The 22,723-nt window shown below is 38.0% G+C and overlaps 1 protein-coding gene across 6 annotated transcripts in view; it reads right to left on the bottom strand.

The window, feature by feature from the left end:
- LOC131433745 (formin-like protein) overlaps positions 1-22,723 on the bottom strand; it is a 105,952-nt gene that overhangs the window by 8,709 nt on the left and 74,520 nt on the right. For all 6 annotated transcript variants that reach the window (XM_058600336.1, XM_058600339.1, XM_058600335.1 and 3 more), the window contains one exon: positions 5,442-5,528. In XM_058600336.1, coding sequence (XP_058456319.1) covers positions 5,442-5,528 — 87 coding nt within the window. The remainder of the gene's footprint in view (positions 1-5,441; positions 5,529-22,723) is intronic.

The following is a 22,723-nucleotide window of genomic DNA, read 5'->3' as shown; positions in this document are numbered from 1 at the left end:
CTATTTGTGCTTCATCGAATCCATACAATGAAGTGGTCATTAGATAGACTTTTAATTCGCCGGACGGATTCTCTAGCTGTACTCAACTAAAAGAAGTTATACTCAAGAGATAGGTGGGCTAGAATTTGATTTTTGTCTTATAACGACCAGAATTGAACAGTGAAAGAATGGTTAAACAAGATCAAAATAACATCATAACAGCTATATAATATCCAATAGAACCATGCAAAAACACTTATAACTAACGGAACTTAGATTACATTATTTTAACAGAACACATATCTTTGGTGGAATAATTTCTCTTCAACTACGTTTGAAAATTTCATAAAAGTTTCGGTATTCATAGCAATGGTTTGAGCATAAATGGGTGATACTCGTGTATAAAAACTTCTCGATTTCGAAATTTCTCGAAAAAAATCGTGAAAACTTACCTACATGGTAGGTAAAAATACGTGCATGAAATGACGATATTGAGGTATCTATAAGTTTCCTTTAGCATCATTGGGCCTTTCTCATATAGAAAGGTTATGCAATCACTATGGAAAGGTAAGGTAACGGCTCCCTTATTCATCTGAGCTCCTATTTCTATCTCATTCCTTCATCTCACAACTTTGAACATGAATCATATCTTTCAACGTACCTGAACCAAATTGTGAAATGTTTTAAAACGTTGATTTGAGTTTTTGCCACACTTTCTCATTGAAAAAATGGTTTCAAAACCTTCAGCGATTGTTTTTTTCCATTTCAAATAAACTCACTTCATAATTTAAGAAACACTTCCATCTCAAGATTTACGGATCGTCATGTTGATGAATACATACTAATCGATTCGTCACAAAACAGATCACTATTTCACAAAATTGAATCACTATTGAATGTCGGATGGCTTCATAGTGAGTAATGTTCACTTTCCACTAGTTTAATCAACGATTAAAGACTTTTAAAATTACCCGATAAGCAATAAAAGTCTTAAAAAATACGAGATGAAAATTTGCACTAAACTCACTTGATTGCACTTTGTTTTCATCTTATTTCGTATCGCAAGGTTGCAAAGTTTTTTCATAATGTTATGAAGAAAAAATTTTTGTTCTTCTTTAAATTACCATCAACATTTATTTTTTAGTATCCGTGACATTAGTTTAGTTGATTCACATTTCTTGGAAATTAAAATAATGTTCAAAAAATCAGCTAAAAACACTTCTGATATGTTCACTACTCTGCTCCTAATTCCACCTCAAAGGATGTTTATTCATCCTATCTTTGGTCCTTTATTCATTCAAAACATTGCACTATTACACTCTCAGGCTCAAAATGTCCGATTTTTTCTTAAAAATGGCCTGATACCAACTATAAGACAACACACGATATTTTTAGAACTAATTTTGAATCATTTCGACGTTTAAGAATTTTTGGGTCGTTTTTGTTACCTTTCGTTTTAAATTTAAAATTTTAATTTAGTAAACTTAACAACAAAACAAAAAAGAAATTGTTTTTATTTAGGCGTTAGCCCTTCTAAAAACAAAATGCAGAGCCAGAGATGCCAGTTATATAGATTTCGCATAATTCTTTATTTATTTGGAGCAGGAATAAGCCCAATGGAGCTGAAATAATAATCTCTCACTCCAGCAGGCATAAAACCTCCTCATCGTTTATATCAACAGATTTATCTATATTGTATAGATTTTTGCGTTGACTTTAATCAGAGTACAGATGTTATACAGATTTCCTAAATGTAATACAGATTGGTACAGATTCATAAAAAGTGAGAAGTAAAAAATTAGACTTTTCTCTGTGAGTATCTATTACTATTTGATTGCAGTAATTCTTTGAAAGTTCATTAATCAACGGACAAATCGCATGTTCAAATGAAAATCTTCGCAGATATGAAGAATTATCTTTTAACATCATTTTATTAGTGAAAACAGATATAGCAGATATAGACTTTTTTGCAAAGTAATACATATTTTCTATTAAAATATCTCGCATCTCTGTGCACAGCCGATGAAACACACACACTTAACAGCGACATGATATATAGTGGAAAGAAACCAGTGCTACTAGATTTGCCACAACGGTTATTTCATTAGTATTTAATACGCTCTTTCTGGTAATATTCGAAGCCGAAATATTTTTTTTGAAATATAAATATCAATAATATAAATAAGCTAATGTCACGGATACTAAAAAAAAATACTTGTTGATGATAATTTGAAAAAGAAAAACAATTTTGTTTTGTAACATTATGAGAAAACCTGGCAACTTTGCGAAACCAAATTAGATGAAAACAAAGCGCAATCAAGTGAACTAAGTGAAAAACTTTCATCTCATATTTTTGAAGACTTTTATTGCTTGTCAGGTAGTTTTTGAAGTTTTTAACCGTTGATTAAACAAGTGGCAAGTGATCATTACTAATTATGAAGTCATCCAGCATTCAATAGTAGTGTAATTGTGCGAAACAGTGATCATGTTTTGAGACGAATCGCTTAGTAGATATTCAGAAACATGACGAACTGTAAATCTTGAGACGAAAATGTGTCCTAAATCGAAAAGTGAGTTTGTTTTAAATGAAAAAACGATCACCGAAGAATTTAAAACCATTTCTTCCAATGTAAAAGTGTGATAATAGCTTAAATATTCATTTTTAAACATTTCACAGTTTGGTTCAGGTACGTTGTAAGATATTATTCATGTTCAAAATAATGAGGTGAAGGGATGAGATGGAAATAGGAGCTCCGATGAAATAGGGAGCCGTTACCCTATGTCAACATAACGCTGTTAAGTGTGTACGCGCTCACTAGAATATTCAACGAGAAATTTTTGCCTTTCTCATATAGAAAGGTTATCCAATCACTGTGAAAACCGACTTTTGAACCGGGGCCCGGAGGGCCGAGTGTCATATACCATTCGACTCAGTTCATCGGGTACGCAAAATGTCTGTGTGTGTATGTGTGTATGTAACGTGTTTTTGCACTAACTTTTCTCGAAGATGGCTTAACCGATTTTCACAAACTTAGATTCAAATGAAAGTTCTTGTGGTCCCATACAAAATTCCTGAATATTATTTGAATCCGACTTCCGGTTCCGGAATTATGGGGTAAAATGTGCAAAAAAATGTGAAAATAAGTGCACTAACTTTTCTCAGAGATGGCTGAACCGATTTTCATAAACTTAGGTTCAAATGAAAGGTCTTGTAGTCCCATATAAAATTCCTGAATATTGTTTGGATCCGACTTCCGGTTCGGGAGTTATGGGGTAAAATATGCAAAAAAAAAAAGAAAACATGTGTTCTATATTTTCTCATAGATGGCGCAACCGAATTTCACAAACTTAGGTTCAAATGAAAGGTCCTGTGGTTCCATACGTAATTCCTGAATTTCATGTGGATCCGACTTCCGGATCCGGAAATATAGGGTAAAGTGGGTTAAAAATTGTATATCATCACTGAAAATGGGGAAAACCCATAAAAAAATTTCTAAATCGACCTCAAATCTTTTCCAATTGATGGTTTTTATCAGTAGACGGTCAAACAAACCGATTTATTCTTTTAAGAATCGAAGAAAATTATTTTGAAGAATACCACAGTCTTATATATGATAGTATGATTGATATGAGAAAGGCATCATTACACCACTAGGTGGATTAAAACAGGTTTTTTTCTTATCAATAACAATTGATATACCCAAACATTTTTAAACGTCGAAATGATTTCAAGCTGTTTCTATAAATATCATGTGTTGTCTCATAGTTGCCAATTCTGGCATTTTGAACCTGGGAATGTAATAGTGCAATATTTTGTTTCGATTGCTGTCGCCATTGCTAATTTATAGGATGAATAAAGGACCAACGGTAAGATGGATAAAAATCCAATGAGATAAAATTAGGAACAGAGTAGTGTACATTTCAAAAGTGATTTTAGCGGGTTTTTGAATACTAGTTTGATTTCCAACAAATGTGAATCAATTCCCAATGTGGAGCAAGGCGAATTAAGCAGAAAAATAAAATAAATAGTGATTATAGTGGTTAAATCATATTTTGGAGGTAGCATCCCTACAAATGAGATGAAATAGGGAGCCGTTACCCTAGATACCGCAAACTTCTCTAGATATGAAGGGAATTCTATGAATTTTTTTTGGTGAGTTAAGAATGCGTCCCCAATATGGAACCTCATGCAATCGGTGAAAAATATACATTGCAAGGGTTAAAACCAGAAGCGAGTCCATCGGCACTGAGCACACATGTCCGAGTTTTCAACCATTTTGAGGAAAAAAGAATCACGACACAGATACGAATGTCTGTTGCCGGTGTGTGATTTTTGTTGAATACAGTGCTGAGGATAATGAAAGATAAAAATGTCTAACCTTCATATAGTTGACGACACAAAAAAGTACGAAATTTTCAAAACAGATTATAAAACTATTCGAACTTGTAGGCTTGACTATTTATTGTCTCTAAAAACTAACTGCAACTTCGACAGTCTCCCGATTTTATGAAAATTCATATTTGGACCATTTTTGCCATCATATAGAAAGGGTATAAAATCACTGTGAAAACCGACTTTTGAACCAAGGTCCGGAGGACCGAATGTCATATACCATTCGACTCAGCTCGACGAACTGAGCAAATGTCTGTGTGTGTATATGTGTATATGTATATGTATATGTATATATATGTATATGTGGACAACAGACCAGCCTGGAAATGGATACGGTATCCAGCGGAAGTCAATGGTATCCATCGGAATTTGAACTAAACTCGTCACTCCCCATCACGAACGCCTTCATAAAGGATTCTTTTCAGAAGCACCATTATTTTATTATAAAAAACTATACTGGTTATTTCGTAAATTTTGTGTGTCAGAATGTTTAATGTAACTAATCTGTACTGTAGTTTAGGTGTAACGTTTCAAATTCTAATTGTGTAAAAGGGCAAAACATGCACAATTCACACAACCGATCAACTAATTGATATTCGGTAGTATAAAGAAAACTGACACTTTATTCGAATTCACCACATTACACACCTGTACTTTTTTAGGTAATATTTATAATACACAAAAAAACATTTTTCTCTATAGTGCAAGGGACCTTCATTCATTATTGAGGGGATAATTATCCTTTAAAATTAATTCAGCAAACACATGCAGCATGGAAGATCGATCACGAGGAAAATTGTATATGAAGTTATGGTGCCTAGATTCAGAATGTAATAATGAGTATTGAAATACAGAACAATCACAAAATATACAAATTATGGCAGAAATATTTGTATACCACTAACCCTATCATCATGGAATCCAAACACGATCTTTTTCGATTTTCAAACAGAAACGAAAATGCTGCCGAACATATAATAAATAGCATATTCCACGAGCAACGTGTTATTTTATATTTTTTGTTCGTAACAATCACGTTCTGGAAGAGGCGTGAGCGAATGCAACTTACCCGATGACTTCGCGAGGCTTTGGGATCTAGGTAAGTCCGCAACTTCGTGAGATAGTGTGCTGGAGGATCTTTCGCGTGTACCATTTCCTGAAAGACAAAAAGAAACAAATTGTGCATTAGTATGCAGTGCAAGTAACATTTACGCTCGTATCGTTTTCCATTTCATGAGTAACACTTTCCCATCGGATTCGGATGATAATGAGGCTCCGACCGTATGAGTAATGCACCACGAGACGTTTCAATGTTTTATTTATGAACTAGTACTACCACCCTCTTTACACGCCCTCCCCCCTCCGCCCCGTTAAACTCTGAAAGTAATAGTGCCTTTGCTTCCAGTACACACTCATGGCAGAGTTATCGACGCGGTATAAATAAAGTTACATTACATCATTGTATTTATAATAGATGCAGTTACTTATCACATTGTTTTTCACTTTCAGTATACTAGAGGCAGCAGGCAATCGTCTCGGTAGCGTATATACTGGAACAAGCAGGCGATAAATGCATTAAGCACAACTAATCACGAACGTTCCCGGTCGCCGGATTGGCATCACTAGCATTATTACATCGCTGGAGTATGCTGTAAAATAGTTGCATGTTCGCAGCTGTCATACCTTCACAGATTATGTTATCAGTTGGGCAGATAACAGATGCTCTCACAAGCACTGGGAATCACAACAGTGCATTTTTTTCAGTAAGGTCAGGTTTAGTCTGTCACTAGTTGGAGTGTGAATGTCTTTTACTAGGGCAAAACAACGATTAGTTTTATTTGAAAAAAAAAAAACATGTGAGAAAGAATCTTAGTTCTCACATCAAGCATGAAGCTGGCGGGAAATGTCAGAGACATAACCAACCATATGAGATTACGATTGGAACTAGTAAAAGAAATCGATGTGTCTAATATATTGTGCTGAGAAGTCATACACTATCTCAAAATTATGGATCTGGTTCAAGAACACGAAAGCGCGTCATTAGTTTTCCTCCCTGACACAAGTTAATTGTAAAACTCACTTTTTTCCGACATGACTGAACCATATTTAGACTAAAACTAAGCTCAGTCCAATAGATATTCTTTAAATTTTATCTGGTTTCGGAACTACAACGAATAAGCAGAAAATATGCACTCATTTAACTCCGAGATGGTGGATTTCCACAAACTTAGGCTCAGATGAAAACACTATTCTGCCCATACCTGCATATCTGTCCCATATGAAGAATCGGCATGTCGAGAAAAAGACGATTCAAATCTAATTTTCGATGGCTTTGAATTTTTATGCCACCAAACGCTTAATCTTGATGAGTCGTCAAAATGCCGCATGTTTTTGCTGGAAGGCTTCGGGTCCTCATAACCAACTTTGATCTGTTCAACAGCACTAATATGAAAACTATCTGATAATCAAATTCGGTTCCACTGTGAGTCTACCTGCATCCACTGGTAATGCCTTGATATGCGGATAATTTAAATACAAAGCAAACAAGACTTGATATTTTTTTAACAAAATAAATCCACAATTTTTATCGCATTTTCCTAAAATATATTCAGGATAGATTTCATCCATTAAGCTAACTAAAATATGGCGAAATTCGATAGGCGACTGATATGCGAGTATTGGTAGTATTGTCTAATAAAGACTGTTCCAGAAAGTATGGACGCAACCAAAAACCGCTGCCATTTCGCAATGGTTCAGAATCTGTCAATTTTTATGGCTGCGTTCTGCTGTTCACACTCTTCTCTAATCACATGTGCAGTTGTTTATTCGTTTTTATTAGTTTGTTTAGAACAACGTCGAAAAATTGTGTACAAATGGTGCACAGAACGCGGACTGTCACTGAGAAAGATAGCAAAAATGGAAGGAGTAAGTGAAAAAGCTGTGCGAAATGCAATCAGGAAGCTCGGTGAGGATAACACCTTTGAGGATAAATTGAAAACGGGTCGAAAAAAAGGTCCTGCTAACCCTCAGTTGGATAAACGTATACTGAAGGCGTTTGAGCAAAAGAAGGAGGTTTCAGTTCGGGATGTGGTCATAAAAGTGGGCACTTCGAAGTCAAATGTTCTTCGTGCTAAAGAACGTTAGAATCTTCGAACCTATAAGAAGTAGAAACAACCAAAACGTAGTCCGAAACAAGAAGCATCGATCAGGCCAAGGGTTCGAAAGCTGTACAATACGATTCTTGCTGGAAATTTGAACTGCATAATCATGGACGACGAAACCTACGTGAAACTCGATTACAAATCCTTGCCGGGACCACAATATTATACGGAGCGAGAAGGGCAAGTGTAAAACCAGTCCGAGACATCGATTGAAGTCGAAAAATTTGGTAAGAAAGCTATGGTCTGACAAGCAATTTGTAGCTGCGGTAAGATTTCGAAACCCTTCATCACAACTGCTTCAATGAACAGCGAAATATACATCAAGAAATGTTTACAAAAGCGACTTCTACCCACGATTCGAAGCCACAAGGATCCTGTTGTCTTCTGCCCAGATCTTGCTTCTTGCCACTACTCGAAATCAACGGTAGAATGGTATACAACCAAAAATGTCACTTTCGTCCCAAAAGACATGAATCCACCAAATTGCCCACAACTTGAGGAATTTTGGGCATTAACGGGCACATCTTAGGAAACATGTCTCGGCAGCCGAAACCATTCAACAGTTCGAAAAAGATTGGAAAAAAGTGTCAAAACTTATCGCCAAGAAATCTGTGCGGAATTTAATAAGGATCGTTCGTAAGAAGGTGCGCCAGCTAGTCTACAATGGCTAAGTAGCAAATATTGAGAATAATATTCTGTTGTTGTAGTCTAATATTATCAGTATATCGAATAAAATTTGAATATCTTGTGAATTATTTACAGCGAATTCAAAGTGCGTCCATACTTTCTGGGACAGTCTTTATATATTTTTTTTTTCATTTCATATGGATCTACTAATTAATAAGTGCAAAAAATCATAAATTAACCAGTTTGCTTTTAAGCAAATAATGAAAAGATGAGATAATTTATCAAAAATAGTTAACGAATTCCCTGTAAGTTGGCGACCACACAAACTCTCATCGGTTCGGATCCGGAAGTACTGGATATAGTGGTCAAAACATTCCAAATGGAGCTCACTCACTTTTCTCATAGATGGTGGGACTGATTCAAATGAAGGGTCTTGCATTCGCATACATATTTCCAGAATTTTATCTAGATACAAATTCCGGTTCTGCAATTATAAGGTGATGAGTTCTTAAAATTTCAAATCATCATTTGCAAAATACGTAATTAAATTATAAATTGGACACATAACTATTCCAATTTGAAGGTCATTTTAGTAGCTGCTAACCATATGCACCGACTTCGACTATACCGGTCCCCGGATTCGGATTCTGGAAGTACCAGAAAAAAATAGTCCAAAAACTCCAAAATCGAACACACTCGTTTATCTCGGAATTGTTCGATTTTCCGAAACTGTGATTGAATTAACAGGTCTTATGATTGCGTAGGCTGCAATATTGAATTTCAACCGCATCATCTCGGATGCGTTTCAATTAGCAGCAGGTATCAAAAAAAAAAAGTATTTTGAATGATAAAATAGTGTTATATATGAGAATACAAGTGATATGAGAAAAATATCACTACCCCAGTAAATGAATTGAAACAGATTTTTAATGTTTTTATTTGCATGAAACGTTAAGTTTTTTTATACAGATTTTATACGGTTTTTCGAAATTCCGTTTTTTTTTCGAGTATTCATAAATATGTTTATGTTTTGTGGACTTTTTGTTTTTGCCTTTCTCATATAGAAAGGCTATGTAATCACTGTGAAAATCGACTTCTGAACCGAGGGCCGTGTGTCATATACCATTCGACTCAGTTCGTCCAGATCACAAAATGTATATGTGCGTATGTATGTATGTCTATGTTCATGTGACAAATAATGATGATTTTCACAAACTCAGATCTGAAAGATCTTATGGTCTCATAGACCGCCATTGAATTTTATCCCGATCCGACATCCGGTTCCGGAATTACAGGGTGATATACATCAAAAAATGAAAAAAAAAATGTTGTCATACATAGCTCACTTTTCTCAGGTCAGGTGGTCTCATAGCTCGCTATTGAATTTTAACTTTATCCGACTTCCGGTTCCGGAATTACAAGACAGAATGTGCAAATCTATGGGAAAATGCGCACTCAATTTTTTCTGTTTCAAAAGTTTCTTAACCGATTTTCTTCAAACTAAGATGCAAATAAAAGGTCTTGAAATTCTTTAAAAAGTTCCCAAAAAATTTATCCAGTTGATCCAGATCGGTTCCGGTATAACAGCACGATAAGTGAAAAATTTTCAATTTCATGAGTATTTTTTCTAAAATGATGGCGAAACTTACTGATAAATTCATCTAGTTGGCAGACCTTGTTAGTTAGTGTATATATAAATCTACTTTGATACTACTAGTCCTCGGTTTCCGCTTCCGAACGCACCGGTAATAGTGAAGAAAAGTTCAAAAAAACGGAACTCACTTCGATTTCTCAGCAACGATTAAACCGATTTTCACAAATCATGATTCAAACTTAAGCTCTCAGTGTCTTAAAAGATACTGAGCAATTTCATTCAGATCCGACTTCCGGTTCCGAAATTATAGGGCGACGAGTATCAAAACTTTCAAACTGTGTTTCAAAATGATGCTAAACCGGTACGCATCGGTACGTGATGGTAAGGAAGAAGCAAACACCATTGCATAGAACACAGCGTGCTTTGTTCAATTTTGTGTAGTGTGCAGGGTTGTTACATTTGATTCTATATTAACTTGACATAATGGTTATGGTAGTTTATACTCAAAGAAACTTTTCGATTTTTACTTCAGTACAAACGATTTTAAGCGGATTTTTCATTTTCTTCGGTTTTAAAAACTTATTATAGAGATCTAAAAAATTATGAATTTTATGCGGATTACTGAATTTATGCGACTTCATTTCATGTGATATGCAATATACTCAATTATACTTATGTAAACATCTTCATTTTCTCTACCTGTTTTCCGTGACAAACAAGGCAATGAATTCCCAAATGTACATGCAGGATTGTCTGAAAAGGTGTATTCTTCCATACATTAAAGTTCACAGTTTTGCCACGATGTAATGAAACACGAAAGAAAGAAGTCTTCTGATACAGCGTTCCTTTCAATCAAAACTGAAATAGAAACCGCCAAACAAATTAACAATACTAAATTGAAGAATACAATCAATTTTGAATTTTGAAAATTCTTCTCGCTTACTTTGATCAATACAGAATTTAAGGTGCTGGATAAATGAATACTGTATATTAGGCTGAAATATAAGAACACTTTTCCAAGTATTTCCATATAAAATTGAGAGAATTAAAGTTATCAGTAATTTTTTGCCTTTCTCATATAGAAAGGTTATGCAATCGCTTGAAAAACCGACTAGTGAAAATTGGCCCTCTAAGTTTTGACAAACTTAGATTCAGATGAAAGGTGGTCCCATACTGAATTCCTGAATCTCATCCGGATCCGACTTTCGGTTCCGGAGTTATAGGGTAAAGTGTGTTCAATATTGTACACCGTCACTTAAACCGGCGAAACAACAAACGTAAAAAAGAATTCTAAGCTGGTCTCAAAACTACACAAATCGATAGTCATTATCAGTAGACAACTAAACAAACCGATTTCGGCTATACTGGTTCCCGGTATCCGGTTCCGGAAGTACCGGAAATAGTGGTCATTTATAGCAAAATGGATCTCACTCACTTTTCTCAGCGATGTTTTGACCGATTTCCACAGACTTAGATTCAAATGAAAGGTCTTCCGGTCCAAAAGTATGTTCAATATGGTACACTGCCACTTAAACCGTTGGAACAAAAACCGTAAAAAATGTTATAAACTGGACTCTAAACTGTTATTCCCAATCTTAGGATCAATTGAAAGTTCTTATGGTCCTACCAAAAATTACTGCATATTTTCGGATACAACAAACATTTAAATCGTAATTGCACTCTTAGAGTTTGTATGTTATGTTAGTTGGTAGCCGTACGAACCGACTTTGATTATACCGGTTCTTGGGTTCCGGTGCCGGAAGTGCATATAATAGTGAACCCACTTTGTTTTCTTAAGGACCTACGCAAACAAAGCACTGTTTTATTCTGTATGTTATACTAGTTAATGCAGAAACAATCTCTTGGTTTCTTTCAAAAATCGAAGAGAAAAATTTTGAATAGAATACCACAATATTATATGTACATGAGAAAGGCATCATTACACCACTAGGTGGATTAAAACAGGTTTTAATAGTGCTTTGATCATACTTTAAAACGTTATCAAAATTTGTTCCATATTTCCGAGATATTGATACTTGAGCACGAAATATTTTTAATTAAGTTGTCCATAAACATTTCAGTTTGTGAACATAAAAATATACAACTTTATACAAAAATATGTAATTCAAAAATTTAATTTTATTTTTAGAACTTTTGAAAATTTTAAAAAATCATTGAAAACCCAATATTTTGTTACAAATTTCGATTTTTTTTTCATGAATGTATCGTCCTTTAAAAGCAATTGTTTCAACATTTCTACACCACATTTATACCACGATTTATCCTTAGTCTGAAAAAATGTTTCATTTTTCGTGATGACCTCATCATTCGAAAATAGTCACTGGAGGCCAAATCTGGGGAATATGGTGGATGCGGTAACAATTCGAATTTCAACCAATTCCAACTCATGTAATTTTCAAATCATAACATAAAGCGTTATTTTATAAGATGGATGCTGTACAGGCTCCTTTCGGACTGTGAAGTTTCCTAAAATTATCTGGAATTTTAATCAGCTCAAGTGAAATTCCCTAATTTTACGATTGTCGGCACCTGACATAGACAGCTTCGTTTAGAATGTAGAATTTTAGTGCATCAGACCACTAACATTTCGAAAACAAATATTCGATTGATACTAGAATCCAGAAACATTGTTCGTTAAACTATATCGCACTCTCACCATCAAGGTTATTGAGATCGACAATTTTTCAGATGCATTAAAGGTCCTCCATCCGAAGCGTTCCACGTTGAGTTTATTATCCACGCTATGTCAGTCAGCGTTTACCCCATACAACGTGATAAATCAAATGAAACTCTACAACCGAGACAAAACCAGACATCCGCGAAGCTAAAAATAACATAAAACTTCACCGTAAAAAGAAGTTCTGCTATAAAAAAGATCAACGACTTTTACCCAACTATTTGATGCATCGTACACATTGTATAGCAGCCAGCAGTCGTCTAGGCTGGCCCATCTCTAGAATGAATCTGCTTTCAGACAGCGATTGCAACTGGAAAGTGTACACAGTGAATCAGTTACAACGTCAACAGAATAAACAGCACAATTTGGCATCCAGTCAACGCAGAGATGCGAAAATATAAGAGAAGACGTCCCAATTGAATATCAATTTCTTGCACTTTTACCAACTTCGGGCAACTTCATTGCGAACGAATGAACAGACGAACATGAACAAAAAAAATCTTTCACGGAAACATGCTGAAGCACTGTCTGGTGATTCCTAACGGTTTTTTTTTTCAACCGGAAATGTAGGAAATGCTCGCCAAGGACTGATTTTTACGAGTAGTCATAAATATAGGAATATAAATTAATAAGACATGATCGAAAAGAGTATTACTGTGGTGATGGAATCTCTATCCATTAGATTTTAGATTTGTTTCGATATTCCCACGTGACTTTTGTTCTGCGAAAACTGCTACTACCGCATGCAACAAGATCAACAACCTATGTTTGGTATCCAAGGACAGTAATAACCCTCCGTTTCGTGACTAGCATCCATAAAACCCCTCAACAACCAACACCAATTATCAGCTACCTATTCTCCATACTGTACCAGCACCCGAAAGAAAGTTTTATGTATTAGAACCGTTTCAAGTACAACCAGGTTCGCATGAGCAACTTCGCATGATGCTTTAAATAGAGGTACCGGTAGTGTCCTTACCACGTTTGCGAATTTCTGGGAAATTATACATAAATAATTCTGAACACGCGTTGTACAGCAAAATCTAGTTAGTTAATAAAACCCGGAATAGCTCATTCGTGTTGGATTTTGAGATAATTCAAAGTACTGTTAATTTTGGGAGTTTTGATAAAATTAAAAATAAGACAAGATCGATATCGTCAAGCTTATACCGGTGACCGCACTCCATTATAATGTTTTAGTTCAGTTTTCTTTTTTATATAATAGCATATATAGTTGATTTGACATTGACATTGTTTGCCTGTATCTATTTGTATGCATACCAGCTCGGGGCTCATTTGGCTATTGCTAATACTTTCAATGTACCCAAACTTTAGTTCTCGCTTCATGTGTCATTAGGGCGAACAATGGCGAGTGTACGAATAATCGGATGATTAATATTCAAATTTGTCATCACTTTGACCAAACTAAAGTCGTTAATAGTGTCCGTGCTGGTGTAGATTATCATTTTGCGCTAGGGTTACCATACAAACATTCAGCTTTGATAACAATACCAAAAATTAAAAGTTGTGATTAGAATTGGAAGTTTAAATTTTGTGCTGAGTGTCTCGAAAAGATCTATCAAATTGTATGGATTACTGAGCTACATCACCCAATAGAATGAAAACAATAATATCAACATGCAATCAGGCACGTACCCAGGATTTCGGTTCGGGAGGGGCCCTCAGATAAAAGAAAATGTTACTGAATATTTCTTATGTACGTAATTTTCGGTGCACTTTTTATCGGCGTTCTTAGCAGACACTTTTAACTTTTCTAATGGAACTATCATCATTGAGTATTTAAATAAAATTTGTGACTGTGACCGAAAGGAGGTTATTGTATTAAATTTTTTAACGTTTAACTTAACGTTTCTGTCACACATGTCTAAGACATTCTAAACGTCCATTTCTAGAGCATAACAATCCACAAGACTTTTTTTTTTTCAATAGTATAATATATATTTTCAGGCACACCGCTTAAGCTCTAAGATGCCAAGGGTATTTCCTAATCTTAACCAACGACTAACCTAAAACTAGAATAGTATCATTAGATTATGTCGTCTAGAATTTTTGAAAAAAGCTTTTAGCTGGTATTCGGCAGGTGTCGGTGAATTGAATATTGCATGAATTCCAAATGGTGCCATATATGGCCGCTTCCTTTCGGTTCGTGTGGGTCCGCGGGAAACACCCCCAGGCCACGAAGGCCCGGCGGGTGGCCCGCATGCTGGTCATCGTCTGGAGCGTAGGACCGTAGGCGGTGATGGTGATGTTACGAAGAGATGAGAAAATAAAAAAAGTAAATATTGTGAAAACCGAGGTAAATAGGGGGTATGGAAACAAAATGTCTGAAAACTACAGAGATCTAATTAGTTGCCATCGAGATGGTGAAGAGACATGGAAGGGGGGAACGAAAAGTTAGTGACAAAAAAAGATCTTGTTAGTTCCAATGAAGATGGTGGACAGGGACGGTGATCGAGAGAATCGAGCGGATGTTAGTGTCGAACCTGTAGGTGGAGATTATACTTTCTGAGCGAGGTATAACAGATTACACTTGGATATTAATGTGTTTGAGGTACTGGTATATAAGAAGCATATAAGAGATATCCCGACTAGCCAACACATCTCGGACCGAAACTTCAGGTGGTCTACCTCGGGCCCTTAGGGAGTCCTTTAATAAAGACCTGGCGTCACGATACTCCGTACACGTCCATACGACATGCTCGATGTCCTGATAACCGTCACCACAAGCGCAGAGACCGCTCTCCACGATCCCAATACGCCGGAGGTGCGCGTTGAAGGTGTAATGGTTTGACATGAGCCGAGACATCACACGAATGAAGTCACGACTCACGTTCATCCCCCTGAACCAAGGTTTCGTCGATAACCTAGGGATAATAGAATGCAGCCATCGTCCCAGTTCGCCATTGCTCCATGAAGTTTGCCAACTTTCGAGAGTTTTCTGACGAGAGATACTGAAAAATTCATTGAAGCAGATTGGTCTTTCATAAATATCACCTTCTAATGCGCCCACCTTAGCCAATGAGTCTGCCTTTTCATTGCCCGGAATGGAACAATGCGAAGGGACCCAGACTAACGATATTAAATAAGACCGTTCAGATAAAGTTCTCAAATGTTCCCGTATTTTCCCCAGGAAATATGGGGGATACTTTCCTGACTTCATTGCCCGGAGAGCTTCTATTGAGCTTAGACTGTCCGTGACAATGAAGTAATGGTCTTTGGGCAAGGTTTCAATGATCTCGAGGGTGTACTGAATAGCAGCTAATTCTGCGACGTAGACTGAAGCCGGATCACTGAGTTTGTACGAAGCGGTGATGTTCTGATTGAAGATTCCGAAGCCTGTGGACCTGTTGATGTTTGATCCGTCAGTGTAAAACATCTTTTCACAGTTGACTGTTCTAAATTTATTATAAAAAATATTTGGGGCCACTTGAGGGCGCACGTGGTCCGGAATTCCACGAATTTCTTCTCTCATGGATGTGTCGAAAAACACAGTAGAATTAGTAGTATCCAAGAAATGAGCACGGTTGGAAACAAACGAAGAAGGATTAATATTCTGAGCCATGTAATCAAAATACAAGGACATAAAACGGGTCTGAGAATTGAGCTCGACAAGCCTTTCGAAGTTTTCAATCACCATCGGATTTAAGATATCGCATCGGATTAGCAATCGATATGAGAGATCCCAGAATCGGTTTTTCAACGGTAAGACGCCCGCGAGCACTTCGAGACTCATCGTATGAGTCGACTGCATGCAACCTAAGGCAATACGCAAACAACGATACTGAATTCTTTCCAGTTTAATGAAATGGGTGTTCGCGGCAGATCGGAAGCAGAAGCATCCATATTCCATTACGGACAATATCGTTGTTTGGTACAGCCTGATCAGGTCTCCTGGGTTTGCACCCCACCAAGTTCCGGTTATTGTGCGAAGAAAATTGATTCTCTGCTGGCATTTTTGTTTCAGATATCTAATGTGACATCCCCAGGTGCCTTTGGAGTCGAACCAGACCCCGAGATATTTAAATGTGAAGACCTGAGCTATGGTTCCACCCCCTAGTTGAAGCTGTAGTTGTGCTGGTTCTCGCTTTCTTGAAAATACGACCAGCTCAGTTTTCTCCGTAGAGAACTCGATACCCATTTGAAGAGCCCATGTCGACAAGTTGTCGAGGGTATCTTGTAATGGTCCTTGGAGATCGGCAGCTTTGGGTCCTATAATGGACACAACGCTGTCGTCGGCAAGTTGTCTTAGCGTGCAAGATGTGTTGATACATTCATCGATATTGTTTACGTAAAAGTTGTATAAAAGGGGGCTTAAGCATGAGCCCTGAGGAAGACCCATGTAACTGAATCGTATTGTCGACAAATCACCATGTGCAAAATACATGTGTTTCTCGGACAATAGATTATGTAAAAAGGTATTCAAAACCGGCGAAAGACCATGCTGGTGCAGCTTCTTAGATAGGATATTTATAGAAACTGAATCAAAAGCCCCCTTGATGTCTAGAAATACTGATGCCATTTGTTCTTTACGAGCAAATGCCATTTGAATTTCGGTTGAGAGCAACGCAAGACAATCGTTCGTTCCTTTACCCCTGCGGAAGCCGAATTGTGTATCTGAAAGTAAACCATTAGTCTCGACCCAATTGTCTAGACGGAAGAGAATCATTTTTTCGAACAACTTCCGGATACAGGAAAGCATAGCAATCGGCCGATACGAATTGTGATCGGAGGCTGGTTTCCCAGGTTTTTGAATGGCGATAACTCTCACTTGTCTCCAGTCGTGTGGAACAATATTACCCTCGAGGAACTTGTTAAACAAATTCAGCAAGCGCCTTTTGGCAGAGTCAGGAAGCTTTTTCAACAAGTTGAATTTAATTCTGTCTAACCCCGGGGCCTTATTGTTACACGACAAGAGCGCAAGTGAGAACTCTACCATCGAAAACGGTGTTTCGTTTGTATTCGAAGTCGCGGCGCGGGATATCTTCTGTTCCGGAACAGAATCAGGACATACTTTTTTAGCGAAATCGAATATCCAGCGGTTAGAATATTCCTCGCTTTCGTTCGTTGTGTTTTGGTTGCGCATTCGTCGGGCTGTGTTCCAAAGAGTGCTCATCGATGTTTCTTTTGTTAATCCGTCAACAAACCGACGCCAGTAACCTAGTTTCTTTGCTTTAACTAAGTTCTTCATTTGCTTATCTAGCGCTGCGTAATTTCTATAATTATCAGGTGTTCCATATTTTCTGAACTTTTTGAATGCTAAAGATCTTTCCGCGTTCAGTGATGAGCACTCTTTGTCCCACCACGGGTTGGGAGGACGAATGTTAGTATTCGCGCCGGGTATACGTTTCGTCTGAGCTTGAATCGCAGTGTCGAGAATCAAGCCAGCCATAAACGTATACTCTTCCTCCGGAGGAAGTTCTTGTGTTGTTTCTAGTTTCTCAGATATCGATATTGCGTAGCATTTCCAATCAATATTTCGTGTGAGGTCATACAAAACATTGATTGTTTCCGATGGTCTTAATCCGCTGGCGATTGAAATTACGATAGGCAGATGATCGCTACCGTGGGGATCAGGGATTACCTTCCACGTGCAATCCAACCGTAGCGATGTCGAGCAGAGGGATAAGTCCAGCGCACTTGGTCTTGCTGGTGGTGCGGGAATTCGTGTCATTTCTCCCGTATTCAAGATTGTCATATTGAAGTTGTCGCAAATATCATGGATCATAGCTGATCTGTTATCATCATGAAGACAACCCCATCCCGTACCGTGAGAGTTAAAGTCTCCTAAAACTAACGTCGGTGCGGGAAGAAGTTGCATGATACTGCTGAGCCAGTGGTACCCAACTGAGGCTCTAGGGGGAATATAGATGGAAGCAATACAAAGGTCCTTGCCTTTAATTGTGACATGACATGCGACAACTTCAATACCTGATATCGAGGGGAGGTTAATTCGAAAGAAGGAATAGCACTTTTTGATCCCCAAAAGTACTCCTCCGTAGGGATTATCTCGATCCAGGCGAATAATGTTAAAATCGTGGAAGTTTAGTGATACATCAGAAGTTAACCAAGTTTCGCACAATGCAAATGCGTCACATTTCAGATTATTTACTAAGTATTTAAAAGGATCTATTTTCGGGATGATACTTCTACAGTTCCACTGTAAAACAGTGATCGAATCCTTGACCTCGTTCGAAAAATTAGCCATCGAAGGAAACGATTGCTGAGAGGAGGGGCCATTTTGCAGTCAGCTGCATCAAAAACATTTTAACTTTTGGCAGGAAAGTCATCAAAATACCTTTTAGGGGGTCAGAAATGTTGAAGACGGAAAATATAAAGTCCACAATGTCACTGAATTTTACAAGTCCAGCACTTGATGTGTTTTCTGGTTCCTTGGGGACTTTCGGGGTTTTGGGTGTCCCCGGAAGTGTTGGATATTCTTTCTCCGATTTCAAGTCTCCGGAACTAGGAGCTTTTGGATTCTTTTTTTCGTTTTTTTTACCAACACTTCCTTCTGCTGTTACTTTTGGAGGGCCTTCAAGAGATATCTTCGAACCCTTTCTAGGGAGTTTAGGAGATGATATATTTTTCCTCTTCCTAAAACTACGAGGGACAGTTGAAGATGTACCTTCTTGAGGATCGTCAGAGTCGCAATCGTCCGCAGACAAACAGGTGTAGGGGTTCTGTTCAGGTGGTGTGGCGATTTTCAGCATTTCTGCGAACGAGCGGTTTGATCGTTGCTTGAGAGATCGTTTCAAATGATCTCCACGCAATTTATACGCAGAACATGCTGTGAGGTCATGCGGGGCCGCCCCACAGTAAAGACACTTTTCAATGTCTCTGTCGCAAACGCCATCCGCATGACTCTCTCCACACTTCGAGCAGCGGGGCCGATTTCCACAATGGGAAGCTGTGTGTCCTAGTTGTTGACAACTAGTGCAATTCATTACCCGTAGTACGAAAAGTCGTACAGGTAGACGAACCCTGGCCAGGAGAACGAATTTCGGCAAAGCCGAGCCGGAGAAGGTCACCCGATACGAGTCCGAGTGGGGATAAGACTTTGTCCCATCCGCGGCGATCGATACTGAATGCAAACGTTTGCAGTCCAGTATCTTGACATTCTTAAGCAAGGGATCTTTAAAACATCCGACCCCATGTTTGAGAATGTCCTCGCATGTCAGACTTGGATCCGTGATCACTCCGTCTATCTCGACTTCGCGAGCTGGTATATAAACGCGGTAGTCCCGCGTAAAGTGATCGTTTCGAGCGATCTCATTAGCATGTTTCAGACTGGTCAACGAGACCCTGAGCTTATCGGGACGAATTTTTGAAATAAATTTCAATGTTGTATATTTCGACTCCAAGTCTTTAGATATTTTCAAAATATTAAGCGGTTTATTCTTCTCTTTGGTCCGAAAATAAACCACATAAAGGCCGGCCGAGGGTGAAGGCTCTTCGGGATACTGTTTAACCCGGTGAGTCTTACTATTTGGGGCAGATTTAAAATCTGTTTCCATTTTATCTTCGGGGGGCAGGGGAGAATTTAATGGACTTGCCATAGCGCGGTTGAGGTTCCGCGCAAATTATAGGGGGAGTCAAAATATAAGACGATAAAGGGACACGAAGGGAAAAAATATTATACTTAGCTAATGATCCGTAGCAACTCGGCCGCTGAGGCCAAGCGTTAGTTACAACGACCTCCGAGAATAAATATGCACACAGCACCGGTTCACGGCACCACACTAAACGTCGGTTCACTGTTCTTATTGTTTTAACACAATAGCACCCGGCACTGTCTAACGGTATTTATTGTTTATACTGTATTGATCTACTGCACAAGCTCACGAACAAAAGATCTGATATTAAATGACCTTGAAACGGATTAGAATGGATTAACGCACAGCTGCTCTAATGCAAACTACCATCCGATCGATACGACGGTCACGAAAGGAATGATCCACAAGACTTGTGATGATGTGATAGATTTTGCGAAGTGAACCGACATAGCTCCCTTACTTCAAATCGTGGAGAACGGAAATTATCTTTTAAATTTGTAGGTCATATTAGTTGATGACCATACAAACTAACTTTGGCTATACTTGTCTAGGTTGCAGATTCCGGTAGTAGCGGTTAAAAATTCAAAAATGAAACTCACATCGATTTATCAGAGATGACTTCAGGATTAGGAACAGACAGTAGATCGAGTGAGCCAAAGATTTCAACCACGGTAACGATGTTCGTGGGCGTCATGTAAGGCCCTTTCATAACGATTTTGGTTTTAATCGCTTTATTATTGCACGCTCATACTTACATAGAGGTATACTCCAAAAGTATACTATGACAATTCCAGAAAACCGGCATCATGATCTTTCCGACCCATTGAGCCTTCCTTCCAGGCACTCGTGTCGCTTCGAAGTACAACTTCAGTTCATTGTCGGATAATCATTCTGTTCTTTGGCGTTTCATAATGGATCCAGCCAAACATGTACTCGAAGTGCGCTAGCGTTCGTCTTTTTAGCTATAAATAAGTATGTGCGGGATCCAGCGGCAGCAGATATTTCTCTTCTACGGAATCTTGCCCAACTATGGCAGGCTCGTGCACTTTCTCTTTTAGGTCATTCAGTACAATTTTATTAATTTTGTCGTAAAATAAATTCTTCGTATCAAATAAATTTTTGTTTGTTTTTATTTTTGATTTCGGGAGGGGCCAGGGCCCCCCCTCTGGATACGTGACTGCATGCAATTTTAAACAAACCATTCAATTTAAATTCGAAACGAAAATTGGCAAAAGATGTCAATTTCTCAAAAACTTCAATGCAACGATTGGTCAAAAGTGACTTAAACAGTTAGAACAATCGAAGATTTTGTTTAAACGTGTTCAAGAAGAAGCATCCGATCGTCAAGTTCTCTGATGAGAGACTTTTCATCATCGATCCTGCAGCTAATCCCGCCAGAGTCGTGGTTTTCGGAGTAGTTGCTTCTAATGTTTAAAAAATGTCTCCGGTTTTCATCAAAGCTGGCTTGAAAGTGAATAGCGAAGTCTGTTTGGGCATTTCGAAGGAGAAGGTCCTACTTGGGTCTAGGAGAACGTTCGTTGAGACAAGACGGAGCGCTATGTCATATCTCTAAAGGGACTCAAAAAACTAGAGTCCCTTCGATTACTCCGTATAGGCGAATTTTCAGACAAAAGCTTGTGAAAAAACTCACCTCAATGTCGACGCTTTTAAAATCTCCATTAGAAAAGCATGGAGCTCGATGTCTGTTTCATACATTCAGATCCGCTCACGCCTGGAGAAAGTAATATAGAACAACAGTGGCCACACCAGTAAAAACCATTCAGATGAAGAGGTTGTGTTTCGATTATACTGGCTCGTGAGTAAACGGCTGCAGGTAGTTAAAACTGTTGGTGCTACTCGCCAAAGCAATATTTGGGGCGTTTCCCGACTGGAAAGCTAGCAACGAAGGTCATCCCATTCATACGCACAGAGGTGTAGAGACACAGAGGTGCGAGCGAATAGAAGTGACGAGTCACAGAGGTACCATCGCATAAAGGTGCGAAGACGAGGGGGTGCAAAGGCACAGAGGTGCTAAAGCAACCCAGTGCTGATCTACCAGGTACCAGAATTTGTACTCTGCGTAGGATCGAAAGAGACGACATATATCGTGAGGTGCTACACTGCAAGCATCACATTTGATCGCCACCAAAAGCAATAGCACTGTACCTGGGGTCAGGTACAGGCAGCACACCAAGTTCAGTGGTGACCAAAACGACGGCAGAGCAACTGAGATAGCAGAAAACGATACCAAAAGACTGCCAATTGGAAATCGTTGAATGAGCTTCACGTCGTTCTTTACGATAGAGGAACAGAGACAACAGCAACAAGGTAGATTTAATTTAATTTATTTTTTTTTATTTCTCTTATAACTGAAATTTTACCATACATAAGTTTTCATTTCGATATTATTAATTTACAAAAATAAAACAGTTAATGTAATGCATGATCTCATGGAAGATCATCCGAATCCGATTCCGGATACTAGTAAGATCTTAAATACTCCAAGGGCTAAACATTATCCAGAGGGTACCACTGGGCCATGGATAGTCTATTTTCGAAAAAAAAGGAAAGGTATTAAATTTGATGCGAATTACAAAGGATTTGACATAGAATTTTTCTGAAACCTCTAAAGTTAATGGAGATAAAATTCAAGTTGTTGTGTAAATTATTTGCTGTTGAATATATAGTTTACATTCC

This window comes from Malaya genurostris, chromosome 3 (assembly GCF_030247185.1).
Source record: "Malaya genurostris strain Urasoe2022 chromosome 3, Malgen_1.1, whole genome shotgun sequence".
NCBI lineage: Eukaryota > Metazoa > Arthropoda > Insecta > Diptera > Culicidae > Malaya > Malaya genurostris.
The sequence above is the reverse complement of the archived record's forward strand: the minus strand, read 5'-3'. Positions and strand labels throughout refer to the sequence as shown.